Source organism: Caretta caretta, chromosome 6 (assembly GCF_965140235.1).
Source record: "Caretta caretta isolate rCarCar2 chromosome 6, rCarCar1.hap1, whole genome shotgun sequence".
In the NCBI taxonomy this organism is placed as follows: domain Eukaryota; kingdom Metazoa; phylum Chordata; order Testudines; family Cheloniidae; genus Caretta; species Caretta caretta.
In genome coordinates, this window is record NC_134211.1 from 33,036,666 (window position 1) to 33,054,128 (window position 17,463).

The 17,463-nt window shown below is 40.0% G+C and overlaps 1 protein-coding gene across 2 annotated transcripts in view; it reads left to right on the forward strand.

The window, feature by feature from the left end:
• ZNF143 (zinc finger protein 143) overlaps window positions 1–17,463 on the forward strand; it is a 77,210-nt gene that overhangs the window by 6,580 nt on the left and 53,167 nt on the right. For both annotated transcript variants that reach the window (XM_048852749.2, XM_048852751.2), the window contains exons 2-6: window positions 9,515–9,633; window positions 10,446–10,538; window positions 10,903–10,986; window positions 11,228–11,308; window positions 17,068–17,264. In XM_048852749.2, the coding sequence (XP_048708706.1) occupies window positions 9,522–9,633; window positions 10,446–10,538; window positions 10,903–10,986; window positions 11,228–11,308; window positions 17,068–17,264 (567 nt within the window). In that variant the 5' untranslated portion in view covers window positions 9,515–9,521. The remainder of the gene's footprint in view (window positions 1–9,514; window positions 9,634–10,445; window positions 10,539–10,902; window positions 10,987–11,227; window positions 11,309–17,067; window positions 17,265–17,463) is intronic.

Consider the following 17,463-nt stretch of genomic DNA (forward strand, 5'->3'; position numbering starts at 1 on the left):
ATAATCAATATTCTGTATGTTTTACAGGACGCATGCCACATTTAGTGCACGGGTTAGACATCTAATGAGGCAAAGAGTTGCAAGAAGAGAAGGAGTATTTATTATGTTCAGAGCACTAGATTGGGACCTGTGAGAGCTGGATTCTATTCCTTGCTTTGCCACAGACTTTCTATGCAAAGTTGGCCAAGGCTATCCTAATATATACATATACCAGGGAACGGAAATAAAATTGCACAGACAACCTTAATTCTAGCATTTCTTAATTTTTCAATGGGTAACTATAATATTGTTTTGACATATTATGTATAATATATAACTTTTATTCAGGCAGCCTCTATTCCAGACTTTTAGGCATCATTGAGTTCTCCAAGCAATTGTCAGTCCTGACCTTCTGCATTAAGGTCTGGAGTCTTATGATCTATATAGTATGATTTCAGGACTAGCACTGTGTGTGTCACTCTGAAGCCTATTTTCTGTCTGTAGAGTCAGTGTAAAACAATGGAAACCGCTAGAAGCATGTTTGAGGGCTCCTTTTATTCAGAATATCACCAGATTAAAACATTACTGGGTTTTGCCGTCTGTGTAACGTTACCAAGGGTACAATCTGGACAGTTGATCAGCTACGTCCCCTCAATTCTCCAGGCTGGGGTGCCTTTTACATTGCTTCACTGTGGGAGCAACCACTCCTGGTCTGCTCATGCACAGCCTCCACCATGTAAATTACTTCCAGTTGTACTGTATGAGTGCTACGGCCAGCCACTCTTTAATTACACTGCAGAGTAACACCAGCAAATTCCCAGTTCCAAACTTCCCCCAGAAATGTGCCCAGCCCTCTCCTGGACAACACAAGATTATATAAAGTCTGCAGTTTTAATAACAGAAAATGATGTGGACAAATCCTGTTATCTCAAATAGTTCCCCAAACACTTCAGTCCAATCACACAGTTCACATAAAACAATAAAACAAGTTTATTAACTACAGAAAGATAGATTTTAAGTGATTACAAATAATGAGGCCTAAAATTCAGAATTTGGTTACAAAGAAATAAAAGGTCAAACACAACTAATACCTAATTTAACAAACTTAAGTGAATTCAAAGCAAAAGGTCTCTCACCACATGTTTCAGCAGTCTTACTGGCTGAATTCATTTCAGTCAGGATCCCTCCCTCAGTCCAAAGCTGTTTCTTTGTTCCTCAGGTGTTGTGACTGCCATGGGTTGAGAGAAAGGGTGGACTACCTTGAGGTATCAGTTCTCCATTCTTCTGCTTTCCTCCTTTTTGAGAATCATCTCCAGCGGGGGTTCAGGAGACAGAAAGTCTGTGGGGATGGGAACCTTCTGCTGTTTCTTTGCCAAGATGTAAATTTCTCATTCACCCGTTTTCCTGCCAAAGAATAGCCACTTAACAAGGTGATGGTTTGACTTTGTTGTCACCTGGCTGAGGGTTTTTTTGTCTTTGAGGAACTGGTTTGTGGCGGCTTTCACAGATTTGAAATATGTCTTAGGGCACGTCTTCACTAGCCATGGCAGCAGCGCTTTAGCGTGGCTGTGTAGTCACGGCACCAATGCTGTAAAAAACCACCTCTGCGAGGGGTTTAGCTACCAGCATTGTAGCACTGTCTACACTACCATGTTACAGCTCTGAAACTTGCAGCGCTCAGGGGTGTGTTTTTTTCACACCCCAAGCGAGAAAGTTGCAGCGCTGTAAAGTGCCAGTGTAGACAAGCCCTTAGTAACATCATACAGTAGAATCTTGTAACTTTACATACAGTGTTGCCACACATATTTTACCAGGACAATAATGATCAGCAAATTCAGAATTTTCAAGTGATCCCTTACAAGGCAGAGTTTGTACAAAATTTATCATAGTCTTGAAACAGGGGTGAACATAGGGTTACAGACTGTCAGTCTGTTACCATCCAATTTTAAATTCTTAGCCATTTTAACTTTGAGTTACACCTGTGTGGTTTGAAGCTACCTATGTCATGCCAAGAGTCCTAGACCATTGTAATAGCAGAGGTAATTCAGCCAGTCACTACCCTTACTCAGCAGTTAATTTGCATGCTCCAGGTTATATCAAGGAGACTGCACACATGGTGGATTCCTTGGTCGAACTGCCACTCTTGTGCACTCCACATGCTGCCATCACAAACCTCAAAGCACAACACAAATAGCATACACAATAATCCCTAAAACACACAGCCCCTCACTGCAGCACGTACCACTTCTCCATTCACACAAATCAACACAGAATCCCCCAGCACTACTACCCAGACACAAATCCATGCAACCACCAAACACAGCCCCTCACTGCAGCATACACATACTATTTGCTACCTGCACAAATCAACATACAAACTCACCACCCTCACTCATACTTACCATAAAACCATAAATGAGCCGCAAAACAGCAGGCCATCACTAATACATGTTAATTGCCAATTAACTTATAACCAACATGTTAACCATTGTAACAGTAAATGCTAATGTAGACACTTCACAAAATGAGTTGTGCCCTGGAATAAACATTTGTTAAGTGTCTGCTTTAGTGTTTACAAGTGTAAGAACCTTATACAAGTGTTACAACATGACTGAACACTCTAGTCAAACATATTTAGGCTTTGTCTAGGCAGGGACAGCACCTCAAAGGTATTTAGGCATGTTAGGAGCCTGAATACTTTAGAGGTTCTGGGTCTTAGTGTTCTAAATACATGCAGTGATCCTTTACGTGTGATCTGCAATTTTACCAACTATAGGATCTCAGTTTCACAAGCCCCATCAATGAAAGCCGGCATTGTTCCTTTATTTCTGTTCTGTGTTATAGAGTTATGTGTCTTTTATCATTCTGGTTGTAGTTTTATAGTCCTGTTTTAGTTGTTTTCATAAGATTTTTTAAAATTATTGTACAGCACCAGAGGTGTGTTTATAAATAAAATTAATATTTATTATTCCATACCCTTCACAATACCATCTTCAAGGACAGAGAATAAGTAGCAGCTAACCTACCTTTCCAGGTTGATTTTTCTCAGGCTTTTTTCCCCCTCTACCCTCAGTTTCTTCCTTGGTCTTTTAGTTTCCTCTTGCTCTCTCATCAGCTCACTTTTCCATCCCCGACATTGCTGTTGTTACAAATTTTACTGTACTTCTTGTTAGTTTCTCCTTAGTGACTGCCATGTTTCCCCTCTCTTTATGGGGATCCTGCTATTGTTATTACCCTTTTCTTCAGTTTTCTTTGTCTAACTTCCCTGTGATTCCACGTAAGATTCCAGCTTCCTATTTCTCAACTGACCTTCCCATTCCCAACTGCCTCTTTGCCATCCGTCATTCCAGTTCTCAACTGCCTACCTCCCTCCAGCCAAGTTCCTAGCTGCTGATTTCCCAGGTGCTCATAACCCAATTACCACTCCCATTCCCAGATGCCCATTTCGTAACTAACACAGTTGCTCCCAACTGCCTAAATTCCAGCTGCTATTCCTGATCTCTGCTGCCCAGTGCTCAGCTGACACTCCCAATGCCAGCTGCTGCTTCCAGCTCCTATTGAACCGTCTGATTTAAACATTTCATCCCTTCTCCAAGTAAAGGAAAAGAACCCAAAATATTCTGTTGCTTGTTTGAGTACAGAAGCATGTTACATAGGCATCTTGTATGACTGCTGCTGCACTCTGCATTATTCATGATAGATCCAATAATTCTTTCCTCCAACTTATGCAAGTTCAAAGCTCGTTTTTTTGTTTTTGTTTTTTTTTTAATAAATGTGCATTGCTCTACATTTATGGAAGGTAAATTTTGTCTGTCATCAGTTGCCAGTGTTTAAAGTGCATTTGAATTTTACATTTCTCTGTAGGTTTTCTACACTGAACCCAGTGCCAGCAGCAATCTTCACTCATTCACTAGCCAGTTCTGCCTCCAAATCATTATAGGCGGGGCTGGTTTTACTGCCTCTTGTTAAGGTTTCCAGACACATTGTATTATAAGATCGTGTTTTCAGTTGATTAATCAAACTTTAACCAACATTTTCCATGTAAGGTGTCTCAGGCTGAATTTTTTGGGAAAATGTCAGACAAAATGGGTCAGCTGTTTCCAAGAATGAAAGAAGGGAAGAATACATTGTTTTGCCCCTACTAAAATTTTGTGAGGCCTTTTCTTTAAAATGATCAAGTAGCATGCAGTGTAGCAGGGGCTTGAAATTTGGAAGGGGTTGCCTTTGTGTGAGGAACGTGTCTTTTGCAGTAAAAATAAGTTCATAGCAACAACTGCAACTAAGCTTGCTTTAGCCCAAAGCTAGAGTATCAGAAAGGCTTTCTCTGTAATGGCTTCTCTCACAGGCTCTGGGCTGCAGTGGGGCAGGGCACTGGAACAGTGGAGACTGGGACTGGGTGCCAGTGAGGGAACCGGGAGTGGGGGGAAATGGACATCTGATGGAGTTATGGGGACAACACTGAGATTGGATAAGGAGCTGGGGTGAGGGGAGGAGACTGGGACTGACTGGAGGAGGAACCAGTGAGGGGGAGAAGAGAGACAGATCTGACAAGGACCTGGGGTGTGCGTGATGGGGAGAACTGGGATTGGCTGGGCAAAGAGACTGAGACAAGGAGGGGATGAGGTGAGGAACCCAGTGAGGGAGACTGGTTGGGATCCATTGGGGTGGGGAAGAGACAGTTCAGGCAAAGAGCTGGGAGCAGGTGACTGGGACTGAGAGTTGTGAGGGAAGATGAGGACTCAGACGGAGAACCCAGAGGGGGAGACTGGGATTGGCTGGGCAAGAAGACTGGGATGAGAAGCCTAAAGAGTGGAGAGTGGGTAGACAGGGAGTCTGTGACCGTGACAGGGAGCCTGGAGTGGGGAAGAAACAGGACTGGGGCAGGTTGGAGGGGGCTGGGCAGAAAGTCTGAAGACTGGGGGGAAACGAGTTTGTGTCCACTAGAACCCGTTTTCCTCCAGAGTGTGAAATGGTACCTCAGATTCCTCAGTCTCCCCATTTCTCTGCTGTCAGCAAATATCTGTGAAACCCACTGGCAAAACGTACGTTTCATCCGCCTTTAGTGTTGGTCCACATAGTGAATGATAATCTACTACTGTTATCAGTTGGCTCGAGTAGCAGAAGTCTGTGTTGAGAATCTAAAGATTCCAGCCCCGCTCATGAATCTTGGGTGTCAGTATGATGCCACATGATGACATTTTTGGGAGTTTGGGTTTTTTTTCCTACTTGCTTTTTAGAAACCTAGCAAATTACACACACAGCTATGTTAAAAGAACATTATTAAGGTTACAAAGTCCAGCAAACAAACATTACAAAATGCCAGAATTAAGGTTGCCTTTGCCACCTTAATTTGGCCTACTTGTGCATATGCATTATGATACAGTCTTTAATTAGATGATCACGTACAATAGAACACCAGAGTTTATGAACTGACTGGTCAACCACACACCTAATTTGAAACAGAAGTATGCAGTCAGGCAGCAGCTGAGACAAAAAAAGCTAATATAGTGCTGTGTTAAACATAAACTAGTAAAAAAAAGATTTGACAAGGTAAGGAAACTTTCTGTGCTTGTTTCATTTAAATTAAGGTGGTTAATAGCTGCATTTTTCTCCTGCATAGTAAAAGTTTCAAAGCTGTATTAAGTCAATGTTCACTTGTAAACTTTTGAAAGAACAACCATCACGTTTTGTTCAGACTTACAAACATTTCAGTTATGAACAATCATCATTCCTGATGTGTTCGTAACTCTGAGGTTCTAGTGTCCTCTTTTTTTTTTTCCAGAGGACCCTCTGACTCATTCAGTGCCTAGAACAGATGGTGCTCTAGGGATGAATCAGGGTTGTACAGTGAAGGAGGCTGTTGACTTCAGGCCTCCTGTCTTATTTGTTTCAGAAATTGGAAGGTGTGTAGTGAATGAGGCAGGGAGTTGCAGGAAGAGCAAGGATGGTCTCATGGTTAAGACCCTGGCAAGTTCAATGCTGAACTGAATAATTGGATTTTATCCCTGCCTCTGCCTCAGAGTTCTTGGTGCAATGCTAGTCAGATGACTAAAACCAAACTTTTCACAAGTGGTCACTAATTGTGTCATCCTCATTTTCTGGGTTCCCAGCTTGAGGCCTGGGGTCTGATTTGTAGAAATGCTGAGCCCTCACAGCTGTAACTGAAAGCACAGTTCCTACTGATTTGACCAAATAAGGTACTATATAATGCTAAGTACTCTGAAAAATCAGGTCCTAGACATCTGATTAGACACCCACAATTACTGGGTACTTTTGTCCTTAATCTCTCTGTGACAGTTCCCCATCGGTAATACGCTCCTGACAGGGGTGTTGTGAATACATCAACACAACAAAAAAAACCAAACCCCCAAATAAACTCACAATAGTGAGTCTCAGAGCCTGGTTCCACTGACGCAGGCTCACACCTCGGGGCTAAAAATAGCAGGCTCAGGCTGGAGACCGGGCTCTGAAACACGATGGGGAAGGAGCGTCTGACCAGGCTCCAAATTGAGCCCAAATATTTATATTGCTATTTTTAGTCCTACAGTAGGAGCCCAGGGAACCTGCATCAGCTGACCTGGGCTCCGAGACTCACTGCTGCCGCAGTGTTTTGTTGTTTTCTGTGTAGACGTACCCTGTTACTAAGTGAAGAATGCCATAAAAAAGCCCACAAGGAAGTTAATTCTGTCTTCTGAGCATAGTAGGTAGTAAATAAGGCTTAAAGGCCACACATTTAAAAAATGAGGATAAACTAAAATATTGAATAGCTACTCTTCAACTAAAAAGAAAAGGAGTACTTGTGGCACCTTAGAGACTAACCAATTTATTTGAGCATGAGCTTTCGTGAGCTACAGCTCACTTCAGCTCATGCTCAAATAAATTGGTTAGTCTCTAAGGTGCCACAAGTACTCCTTTTCTTTTTGCGAATACAGACTAACACGGCTGTTCCTCTGAAAACTACTCTTCAACTGAAGATCGTCCATCCCGTGCAGTGCATGAGGCAGGGGTCATGGAAAAAATAATACGTGATTATGTAATTAGAACATTATAATAATGCCTAGGCACAAGGAACCTGAATTAAGGATGCAGAGACCACCCTAACTCTGGCATTTTCTAACTTTTGAGTGCTTGACTTTGCAACTCTAATAGTGTTTTTTTCACATAGGTTTTTTGTGTGTCTAATTGAGTAAAACAGTGGTGGCCTCTGTAACAACCGTTAGATTATCTTTGCTGTTAACCTCTGTCTGTACTGAGTAGTCAGAAGTTCACTGACTCTTTTTGTTTTTAATTTTTTTTTAATCCACTGCAGTTTTTCTCTTTGTCCTCTAGTGGAGGGATTTTATAAAATATTTTGAAAATTCAAGTAAATAATTGTGACTAGATCACTGAAATTTATTTTTTTCTGCAAATAAAAGCAGACGTTTTCTCATACAACAGACATGATGATTTGACCCTGTCAGGCTATACTTCTCATTTAAGTGTTCTGTTCTTCTGTCTGTAATCCAACTCTATTCTCATGATCTCCCTTGACTTTTTTTTAAAAGACAGATACCATATTAGTAGCTTTCCAGTTTTTAGCTACATTAGATCTTCTAAAGGATGTATTGTATGAATATAAGAGAGGCAACACAGTTCAGTGGACTGAGCACTGGGCTGGTGGCCAGGACTTCCTTCATTCTAATCCCTGCCAGATTCAGAATGTAGTCATGGGCAAGATCAGTAACTTCCTTGCCTCTGTCCTCCCATCTGTAGAATGAGGATAGTTACTAAGCAACCTATTTGAGAGAGGTGTCTTGAAAATTAATTAGTTAATGACTAGAGAACACTCTGAGTATGTAAAGCACTGTGTAAGTGCTAAGAACTTAGACCATCATCATTAATAATAATACCCAACTTTTAGATAGGGCTTTTTGTCTTTAAATCTCAAAGCTCTTTATAAAGGAGGTCAGTATCACTATCTATTTTACAAAAGGGGAAATTGAAGCACAGGAAGGGAAGTGACTTGTCCATGGTCACCCAGCAGGCCAGTGGCAGAGACAGGAATTGAACCTAAATCTCCAGTGACCCAGTCCCATGCCCTATCCATGATCCTACCACTTTTAAAATATCTGCTATTGCACATTTTTTTTCCCTTCAGAAACCTGGTGTGAATAATATCTGATCCAGGTGATTTTTCTGCACTGGAGTTTTTCTTTATGAGAGAACCAGATGATGAGATGAGAAATCTGCCTGTCAGTTATATGCAAATGTAATCCTTTTGCATGTTTTTCTAAATGATCTATGTTTCTGTTACTTTAAGAGAAGCTGTCTGATTGGAAGAGATGAAATAGAAATATAACTTTAAAGCCAACTAGCTAAGCGCTTCAGAAGCTTAATAAATTAGTGTAGGTTTTCTCTATGATTTTTCCTAAATCTGCAGCTCTGTGTGCAATATGTCAGAAGGGAGAAATGAGCCTCTGCAGTGCCCATACAAATCAATTTCAAGAATTCCTGGTTGAGTCGGTATGTGATGTTACTTAAAGAGCACTGAAGAACTCAGCTGGCAGGTGCAAGTGAAATATATGGTCTGTCCAGTCCAGTTTTTGATTTCTGTGGTGATGGAACCAACATCAGAGCTCTTAGAAGTCACTGTTGTCCATTTAATCCGTAACTGCTGGCTAATTGTGGAATATATGATTTTTGAAACCGTACTTGCAGACTTTAGGATCCAACAGTGTTCTGTAGTCCCTTGTGTTGAACTTGGATAAAATACATTTCTCATTGAAAAGGGATAAGGTTACCTGATTTTACCAGGTAAGTGCTCAGTTGCAGTCTCCATTTGCCAGTCAATTCCTCTTTTCATAGTGACAGTTTTATAACATAAAACATAGTTACTTTCGAGCAGGTCATTCTTTTAATAGAATCCTGAATAATAGAGCCAGAAAATAAACAGCTGGATCATTCAGTCTGACTTCCCAATATTCAGGTCTTTCTTTAGCATGGGCCAGAGTGTGAACCTCTTAGTCTTACTGTTGAGCAGTTACTTGAATGGATAGTCCCACTGACTTTAATAGGACTCAGAAGGGGTTCTCCATATGGCCATGTGTGATTTGTTAAAGTTGTTGTTTTTAAGTCTGAAAAGAGATTATAGTACAGTGTAAACTGGCCCAAATACTTTTTAAAGCTTAGTAAGCCTTAATTAGCGGTATAATTACTGAAGTTTAATTGAAGTATAAATAGAGTTGGACCCACCTAAAATCTAGCAATTACTTTGATAAAGTTAATGAGAATAATAGTTGGCCATTTCATATAGCACTTTTTTTTCATCTTCTAAGCACTTTCCAGACACTAATAAATAATTGTATCATCTCTATGAGGTAGGTAAGACAAACTATCCATAACATGCTAAGTGAAATTCTGGTTAAAGTAGGATTGTTCTTAACCTCTAGGATTTGTGTCTCATCCAGAAAATGGAATAAAATTTCACATAATTTCTTGATGTTACTTCTTATGGTTCTGAGTCTTTATGTTTTGTAAACTTGCTATTTGTTTCTAGATAAACAATGTTACTAGCCCAGATAAATCGAGACTCTCAGGGAATGACTGAGTTTTCTGGAGGAGGGATGGAGGCTCAGCATGTGACTCTCTGTTTGACAGAAGCAGTAGCTGTGCAAGGTGAGCATTCAGGTTAAAGTATCTCCACATCATCATGCAGTTTGTAGTTTTGCATTCAGAAAGAGCAGACTGTGTACTCTGTTGAACGTCTAAGCTTTGGAGTGATGTTGTGTATTGCAAATGGAGAAAATAATAAAAAGACCAAATTGTTTTTAGATAGTGTATTTGATTAATCTGAAATTTGATTTAATTCTGAAATGAAATTATTGCTTAATTAAAATAACAGTTGTGTTTGTAGTATAAAATCTGATTCCAATCAAATTAAAATACAGCATTACTATTTTGGATTATGTAATTCCAATTTATATGTAAATGATGTACAAAATAGACTCCGTTTTACAGAAAGAATGGTGTTTTAGGATTGATATTAACATGTTGATGCTTTCTTGGCCATGCTTAATATTTATAAAAGAATAAAAGCTTTTGTCTAATTACTATATTTTATTCAAAATGGTCTTTTATGTGTTAATGACTGATGGTGCACAGAACAATGATTTACATTACGTGCATGTAATACTGCCATTTCTCATGATTTTGTTGTGAGTCTTCAATATTAGGTGTTTTTCTTAAAGCCCCAGTTCTCAGGCCATTTTATATCATGAGAATTTTAGCTTTTATTTAAAATAAAACATTTTAGTTCTCATGCTTATGGATAAAAACTTAACAATGTGACCTCAGTATATCCTAAAGGTTCAAAATCAAAAGGCTAATACAAAGCTTTTAAGTCCATCCCATGATTTTTTGGGGCTTGACTCACAATTTTAGAGCGTATGGAGTTGGCAATATTGTAAATAAACTTTTTCCCCCAATAGATGGTGACAATTTAGAAAACATGGAAGGTGTAAGTTTGCAGGCAGTTACGCTTGCTGATGGCTCCACTGCTTACATACAGCACAATTCTAAAGGTATGTGCCTGACTAAAAATCAATAATTCTTCACTGTACATAAGTACGGCCATACTGGATCAGAGCAAAGGTCCATCTAGTCCAGTATCCTGTCTTCTGAAAGTGGCCAATGCCAAGTGCTTCAGAGTATTCAGTGTATTTATTTGCTTGTTTGTATAGTACCCAGTACAATGGGGATCTGGTCCCAATTTAGTGTTTTTTATCCCAGGATCTCAAAGCACTTTACACATCCTAATACTGTGGTTAATACTTCTTAAACTGTATTTTTGTTCTATGAAATACTTTATTCCAGAGAGTTTCAATGGTATGGTTTAAAATGTAACATGTCATATAGGATATTTTACATAAATATAATGTATTCCAGATGGTAAATTAATGGATGGCCAGGTCATTCAACTAGAAGATGGCTCTGCTGCCTATGTTCAACATGTATCCATGCCAAAAAGTAGTAAGTATATTACATCCATGAGTATGTTTTTAAATATTGACTGCACTGGTATAATATAGTATAGTTAGAATCAATAAAACATTGTTACAATAATTTCAGATGTCCAATACATATACTTTTATTATTTGAAGGTTAATATTTTTAGTGACTGTGGTTTCTAATCTGTTAAAACATTAAATCAAATACATTTATGATTGGTGATGCCTAAAGTTATGCTCTCCACCCTCCCTTCCCCAAACAGGGGACAGTCTGCGCCTGGAAGATGGACAGGCAGTTCAGCTGGAAGATGGAACGACTGCATTTATTCATCACGCTTCAAAAGGTAAACTGCATTTTGAAGTGTGATTCATTATATTATGAAACAATTTAATTGTAATTTCTAGAGTACCACTTCTGACAATATGTTTAGATTATGACCATATTTACAAGTATTCTTATTGTAAATAACTTGTTGCATTTAAATAGGAACATCTGAAAACAGCTGAGTTGAGAGTGGTTCGATTTCCTCATTCAGAATGTAGTAGTAAATGGCTGGATCAGAAGATTGCTGGGCATTTCTGTGTGCTATCCTAGAATCTTAACTTAGAAACAGTCATGCTACTTCTAGAGAATTTAAACCCTTGTATGAATTTCAAGAAAGACTGGACCTGGAAATGAAAAAAGGAAACCAGAAAAAAGCAGACATAACTTGAATGAGATTTTTGAGCTCTGGGGACATTTTAAATACTCTAAAAGAAAAGGAGTACTTGTGGCACCTTAGAGACTAACCAATTTATTTGAGCATAAGCTTCCGTGAGCTACAGCTCACTTCACGAAAGCTTATGCTCAAATAAATTGGTTAGTCTCTAAGGTGCCACAAGTACTCCTTTTCTTTTTGCGAATACAGACTAACACAGCTGTTACTCTGAAACCTTTAAATACTCTGTGAGTGAGATTTGATACTTTTTGGAAGACCTATCAATGTAACACACAAAGAACACCATAGCTGACAGTCAAGTATGCACATTTATTTTATTTTAAATTGAGCCTTAGATTGGCCTTCGAAAGAAGGGAAAAATAATGTCGTACCAGTACGGGTGTACTTCACTAAAGGACTTGGACAATATATGATCTTCCTTCTCCTTCATTATCACATTAGAAGTCGTACCTTTCTGTATCCATTTACTTTCCAAATCTGACACAGGAGAGTGATTATTTCTAGACCTTATGGTTGTGAAGAAAAAAATATGGACTGAGTATAAACTGATGTTTTGCTGGCTTCTTGAGTGTGTGGATAGGAAGATAGCTGTGCATCTGGTCAGTTTTCACTCTGGTGTATCTTGGGAAAACCATAAACAATAGCAGAGTCTTGCTAGTTTCACTTTTCTACTAAAAACCCTGAATCTGGTACACTTCATAAGGTGAAAGTTAGTTAATTGTGTGATTTACATATAGTACATAGTATGCAGTACTTTTATTCATTTAAATTGCAGTGCGGGTATGATATTTTAACCCAGACCAATGAGGGGTTATGACACAACCTGTCCTGTAACTCTGCGTGCTTTCAGTGCTGTGGTACTGTGGCTCACAGCCCTGACACCAATAGCCAGTGTTACAAGCGTGCAGGTCACACCCTGGCTTCCACCACCCAGTTATTTTTGCAGTGATCCAAATACCCACCCAGTCCCAAATTTACCCAAAACTGTCTCCGTGTGACAGGTTTCAGAGGAACAGCCGTGTTAGTCTGTATTCGCAAAAAGAAAAGGAGTACTTGTGGCACCTTAGAGACTAACCAATTTATTTGAGCATGAGCTTTCGTGAGCTACAGCTCACTTCATCAGATGTATACCGTGGAAACTGCAGCAGACTTTATATACACACAGAGAATATGAAACAATACCTCCTCCCACCCCACTGTCCTGCTGGTAATAGCTTATCTAAAGTGATCAACAGGTGGGCCATTTCCAGCACAAATCCAGGTTTTCTCACCCTCCACCCCCCCACACAAATTCACTCTCCTGCTGGTGCTAGCCCATCCAAAGTGACAACTCTTTACATAATCAAGTCGGGCTATTTCCTGCATAGATCCAGGTTTTCTCACATCCCCCCCACCCCCATACACACACAAACTCACTCTCCTGCTGGTAATAGCTCATCTAAACTGACCACTCTCCAAGTTTAAATCCAAGTTAAACCAGAGCATCGGGGGGGGGGGGGGGTAGGAAAAAACAAGAGGAAACAGGCTACCTTGCATAATGACTTAGCCACTCCCAGTCTCTATTTAAGCCTAAATTAATAGTATCCAATTTGCAAATGAATTCCAATTCAGCAGTTTCTCGCTGGAGTCTGGATTTGAAGTTTTTTTGTTTTAAGATAGCGACCTTCATGTCTGTGATTGCGTGACCAGAGGGATTGAAGTGTTCTCCGACTGGTTTATGAATGTTATAATTCTTGACATCTGATTTGTGTCCATTTATTCTTTTACGTAGAGACTGTCCAGTTTGACCAATGTACATGGCAGAGGGGCATTGCTGTCACATGATGGCATATATCACATTGGTGGATGTGCAGGTGAACGAGCCTCTGATAGTGTGGCTGATGTTATTAGGCCCTGTGATGGTGTCCCCTGAATAGATATGTGGGCACAATTGGCAACGGGCTTTGTTGCAAGGATAAGTTCCTGGGTTAGTGGTTCTGTTGTGTGGTATGTGGTTGTTGGTGAGTATTTGCTTCAGGTTGCGGGGCTGTCTGTAGGCAAGGACTGGCCTGTCTCCCAAGACTTGTGAGAGTGTTGGGTCATCCTTTAGGATAGGTTGTAGATCCTTAATAATGCGTTGGAGGGGTTTTAGTTGGGGGCTGAAGGTGACGGCTAGTGGCGTTCTGTTATTTTCTTTGTTAGGCCTGTCCTGTAGTAGGTAACTTCTGGGAACTCTTCTGGCTCTATCAATCTGTTTCTTTACTTCTGCAGGTGGGTATTGTAGTTGTAAGAAAGCTTGACAGAGATCTTGTAGGTGTTTGTCTCTGTCTGAGGGGTTGGAGCAAATGCGGTTGTATCGCAGAGCTTGGCTGTAGACGATGGATCGTGTGGTGTGGTCAGGGTGAAAGCTGGAGGCATGCAGGTAGGAATAGCGGTCAGTAGGTTTCCGGTATAGGGTGGTGTTTATGTGGCCATTGTTTATTAGCACTGTAGTGTCCAGGAAGTGGATCTCTTGTGTGGACTGGACCAGGCTGAGGTTGGTGGTGGGATGGAAATTGTTGAAATCATGGTGGAATTCCTCAAGGGCTTCTTTTCCATGGGTCCAGATGATGAAGATGTCATCAATATAGCGCAAGTAGAGTAGGGGCTTTAGGGGACGAGAGCTGAGGAAGCGTTGTTCTAAATCAGCCATAAAAATGTTGGCATACTGTGGGGCCATGCGGGTACCCATAGCAGTGCCGCTGATCTGAAGGTATACATTGTCCCCAAATGTGAAATAGTTATGGGTAAGGACAAAGTCACAAAGTTCAGCCACCAGGTTAGCCGTGACATTATCGGGGATAGTGTTCTTGACGGCTTGTAGTCCATCTTTGTGTGGAATGTTGGTGTAGAGGGCTTCTGCATCCATAGTAGCCAGGATGGTGTTATCAGGAAGATCACCGATGGATTGAAGTTTCCTCAGGAAGTCAGTGGTGTCTCGAAGGTAGCTGGGAGTGCTGGTAGCGTAGGGCCTGAGGAGGGAGTCTACATAGCCAGACAATCCTGCTGTCAGGGTGCCAATGCCTGGATTTGTGCTGGAAATGGCCCACCTGTTGATCACTTTAGATAAGCTATTACCAGCGGGACAGTGGGGTGGGAGGAGGTATTGTTTCATATTCTCTGTGTGTATATAAAGTCTGCTGCAGTTTCCACGGTATACATCTGATGAAGTGAGCTGTAGCTCACGAAAGCTCATGCTCAAATAAATTGGTTAGTCTCTAAGGTGCCACAAGTACTCCTTTTCTTTTTGTCTCCGTGTGATAATTTGCTGAGGCTCCCAGAATTGTGAGTTACTGAGTTACTCTTCTGAGCCTCAGCAAGTGAGAGTTTTGCTACTGCTAAGCTGTGTGACAATTCTCCTGCCACACCAGCCTGTCTGCCTTGCCAGCAAACTCCTCAGGGCTCTGCCAGTCCAAACTTTGCCTTACAAGTAAAAGTGAACCCCAACTCCTGAATTTCCCCGAGACATCTCCCTGCAGTGTCCAGCTCTCTTCTGGAACACTCACAGAAGTTAAGTTTGTTGCTGCTGTAAAGAGAATAAACAGCAGTTCATTAATTTCACTGCAGTTTGACAAAGGCTCTTATTTCAGTCACACCATAGAATTGATTTAAAGTAAAAGTCAAACAAGTTTATTAAACAAAAAGTCATAGGTTTAATGATACCAAGTATAAGAAATAAAGACAGAAATGGTTACAAACAAACAAAAGTAAAAATACACTTCAGGGACAGGTACTTGCTAAAATTAACTTTTAATCCTTGCCTAAGCAGGTTTGTCACCAATATTCAGTTCCCAGAGACTTCAGCCCTCTTGCTTGAAGGACTCAAGATTCTGTGATTTCAAGAGCTCAGGCCCCTTGAATCCGCCAAGTGATGGACCTATGGGGTTCTTTCCCCCTTTCCTTTTATAGTCCAGTTAACCTTTGAAATGTATTCTTTGGAAAGTAAGTCCTGCTGGGATTTAGACACCATGCTATCTTCCTAAATTTCATTGGCCCTGCTTCACAAAGCAGGAAGGCTTTCCAGGGGTACAGTTTCCATTCCCCTGCTGATTTGTATGTAAATTGAGCTTCCATTGTTTTTATTCCACACTACTTAATTTACATTGGAGACAAATAGGTAGCTGCCTTCCCTCTATCTGGGAGAAAACCTGTTTCTCCCTGTGTGTGGTCACACACTTGAAAGCATAAGAACAGTGAGTATCTATAATTTGTTATATAGTGTTAATGCATACATTTTACATTGATATTAATCACTAGTGTGTCACAGGCTTTCATAAAAGCTCTTACTCAATACATTTGTATAATACAGTAATATTGTATACAATTAGCTGATTCAGCTGCTTATATTTGAGGTTCAGACCCCGCTGTCTTTATATTTAAGAAGCTATCTCCCCACTCGTTAGTTTGATGGCCTTTTTTACCTTTTATATAAATGTGCCTTCATTGTCTCTGCCTGGTGACCAGGCAGGTCAGACAAGCAAATACACATTTCTTTATCTATGGCAGACAGTGTTTATGCATTGATTGCCAAACGCCTTTTAAAAACATAATTCAGGCACATATTTATAACTCTGTACATCAGACGAGAATATTAATAATCAGTGAGTTATTAGTTTTCCAGTGATGTATTACATGATGATGTTTGGATATATGTCATCACAGCAATGTTAGGTGTAGTGAGTATGTCAGGCCTATCAAGAGTTGCTGACACAAAGTAGTGAATCACCAATGGGACTGTGTGTCACAAAGGCTTTGAGGGGAGTGACAGCACAGGTATTTTCACCCTGATTGGAAGACTTACTCCTCAGGCTAGTAGATATTGGGTAAATGTTTCAAGCCCTACATCTTTATATGATCTTAATATTGAAATTATTGTTGTGGTTGCTTATTAGGTTCCCACAGATTACTCGTTTCTGTAAACAATGCCATATGCAAAGTGTTTAAACCTTTATGTAAAATTAAAGTAATGGCAAAACATTGCTTTAGCCGTTGAAGGATGCTTGGGTTCTTAGTGTAAAGGAAGCAGGTATACAAATCCTAAAACAGAGAGTATCAACAATTAATTGATCACTAGTGAGTAGAAATTTCAAAGTGTATGGTGTAATACTTTGTAAGTAAGAGCTAGGCTGTAATTGTAATTGTAATGCTGTTTATAAGCGGACAGAAATAGAAGTATTTTGGGGTAAGTAATCATTTACAACAAATTCAACCTGTGGTATTGATAGCAATTTTCTAAACTATTGTACTCATCAGTAGCATTTTAATGTGTATTGATAATTTCACATATGTGATGCCTTTATATTGGAGAAATGCAGACTCTGATATTCATTCCCTGTCTTAACAGTGTTTTTAATATTATTTCTTAGACAGTTATGACCAGAGTGCATTACAGGCAGTCCAGCTGGAAGATGGAACCACTGCTTACATTCACCATACAGTTCAAATGCCACAGTCAGATACCATCTTAGCTATTCAAGCTGATGGCACAGTAGCAGGCCTTCATACGGGAGATGCTACAATTGATCCAGATACCATCAGTGCTTTGGAGCAGTATGCAGCTAAGGTACATTATAATACATTTTATCTGTATGTAGTTTCTTTAATATATAGCATCACAATACATTTTACACAGAGATCTTGTAAACTAAGAAATATATGATGAGAATTAATTAGAGGAATTAGTTAGAAGCGTGGAAGATGGAAAAGGATGAATTCCTAATAGACAAGGCATCACAAATAAAAGATGTAACTTCAAACTGTGT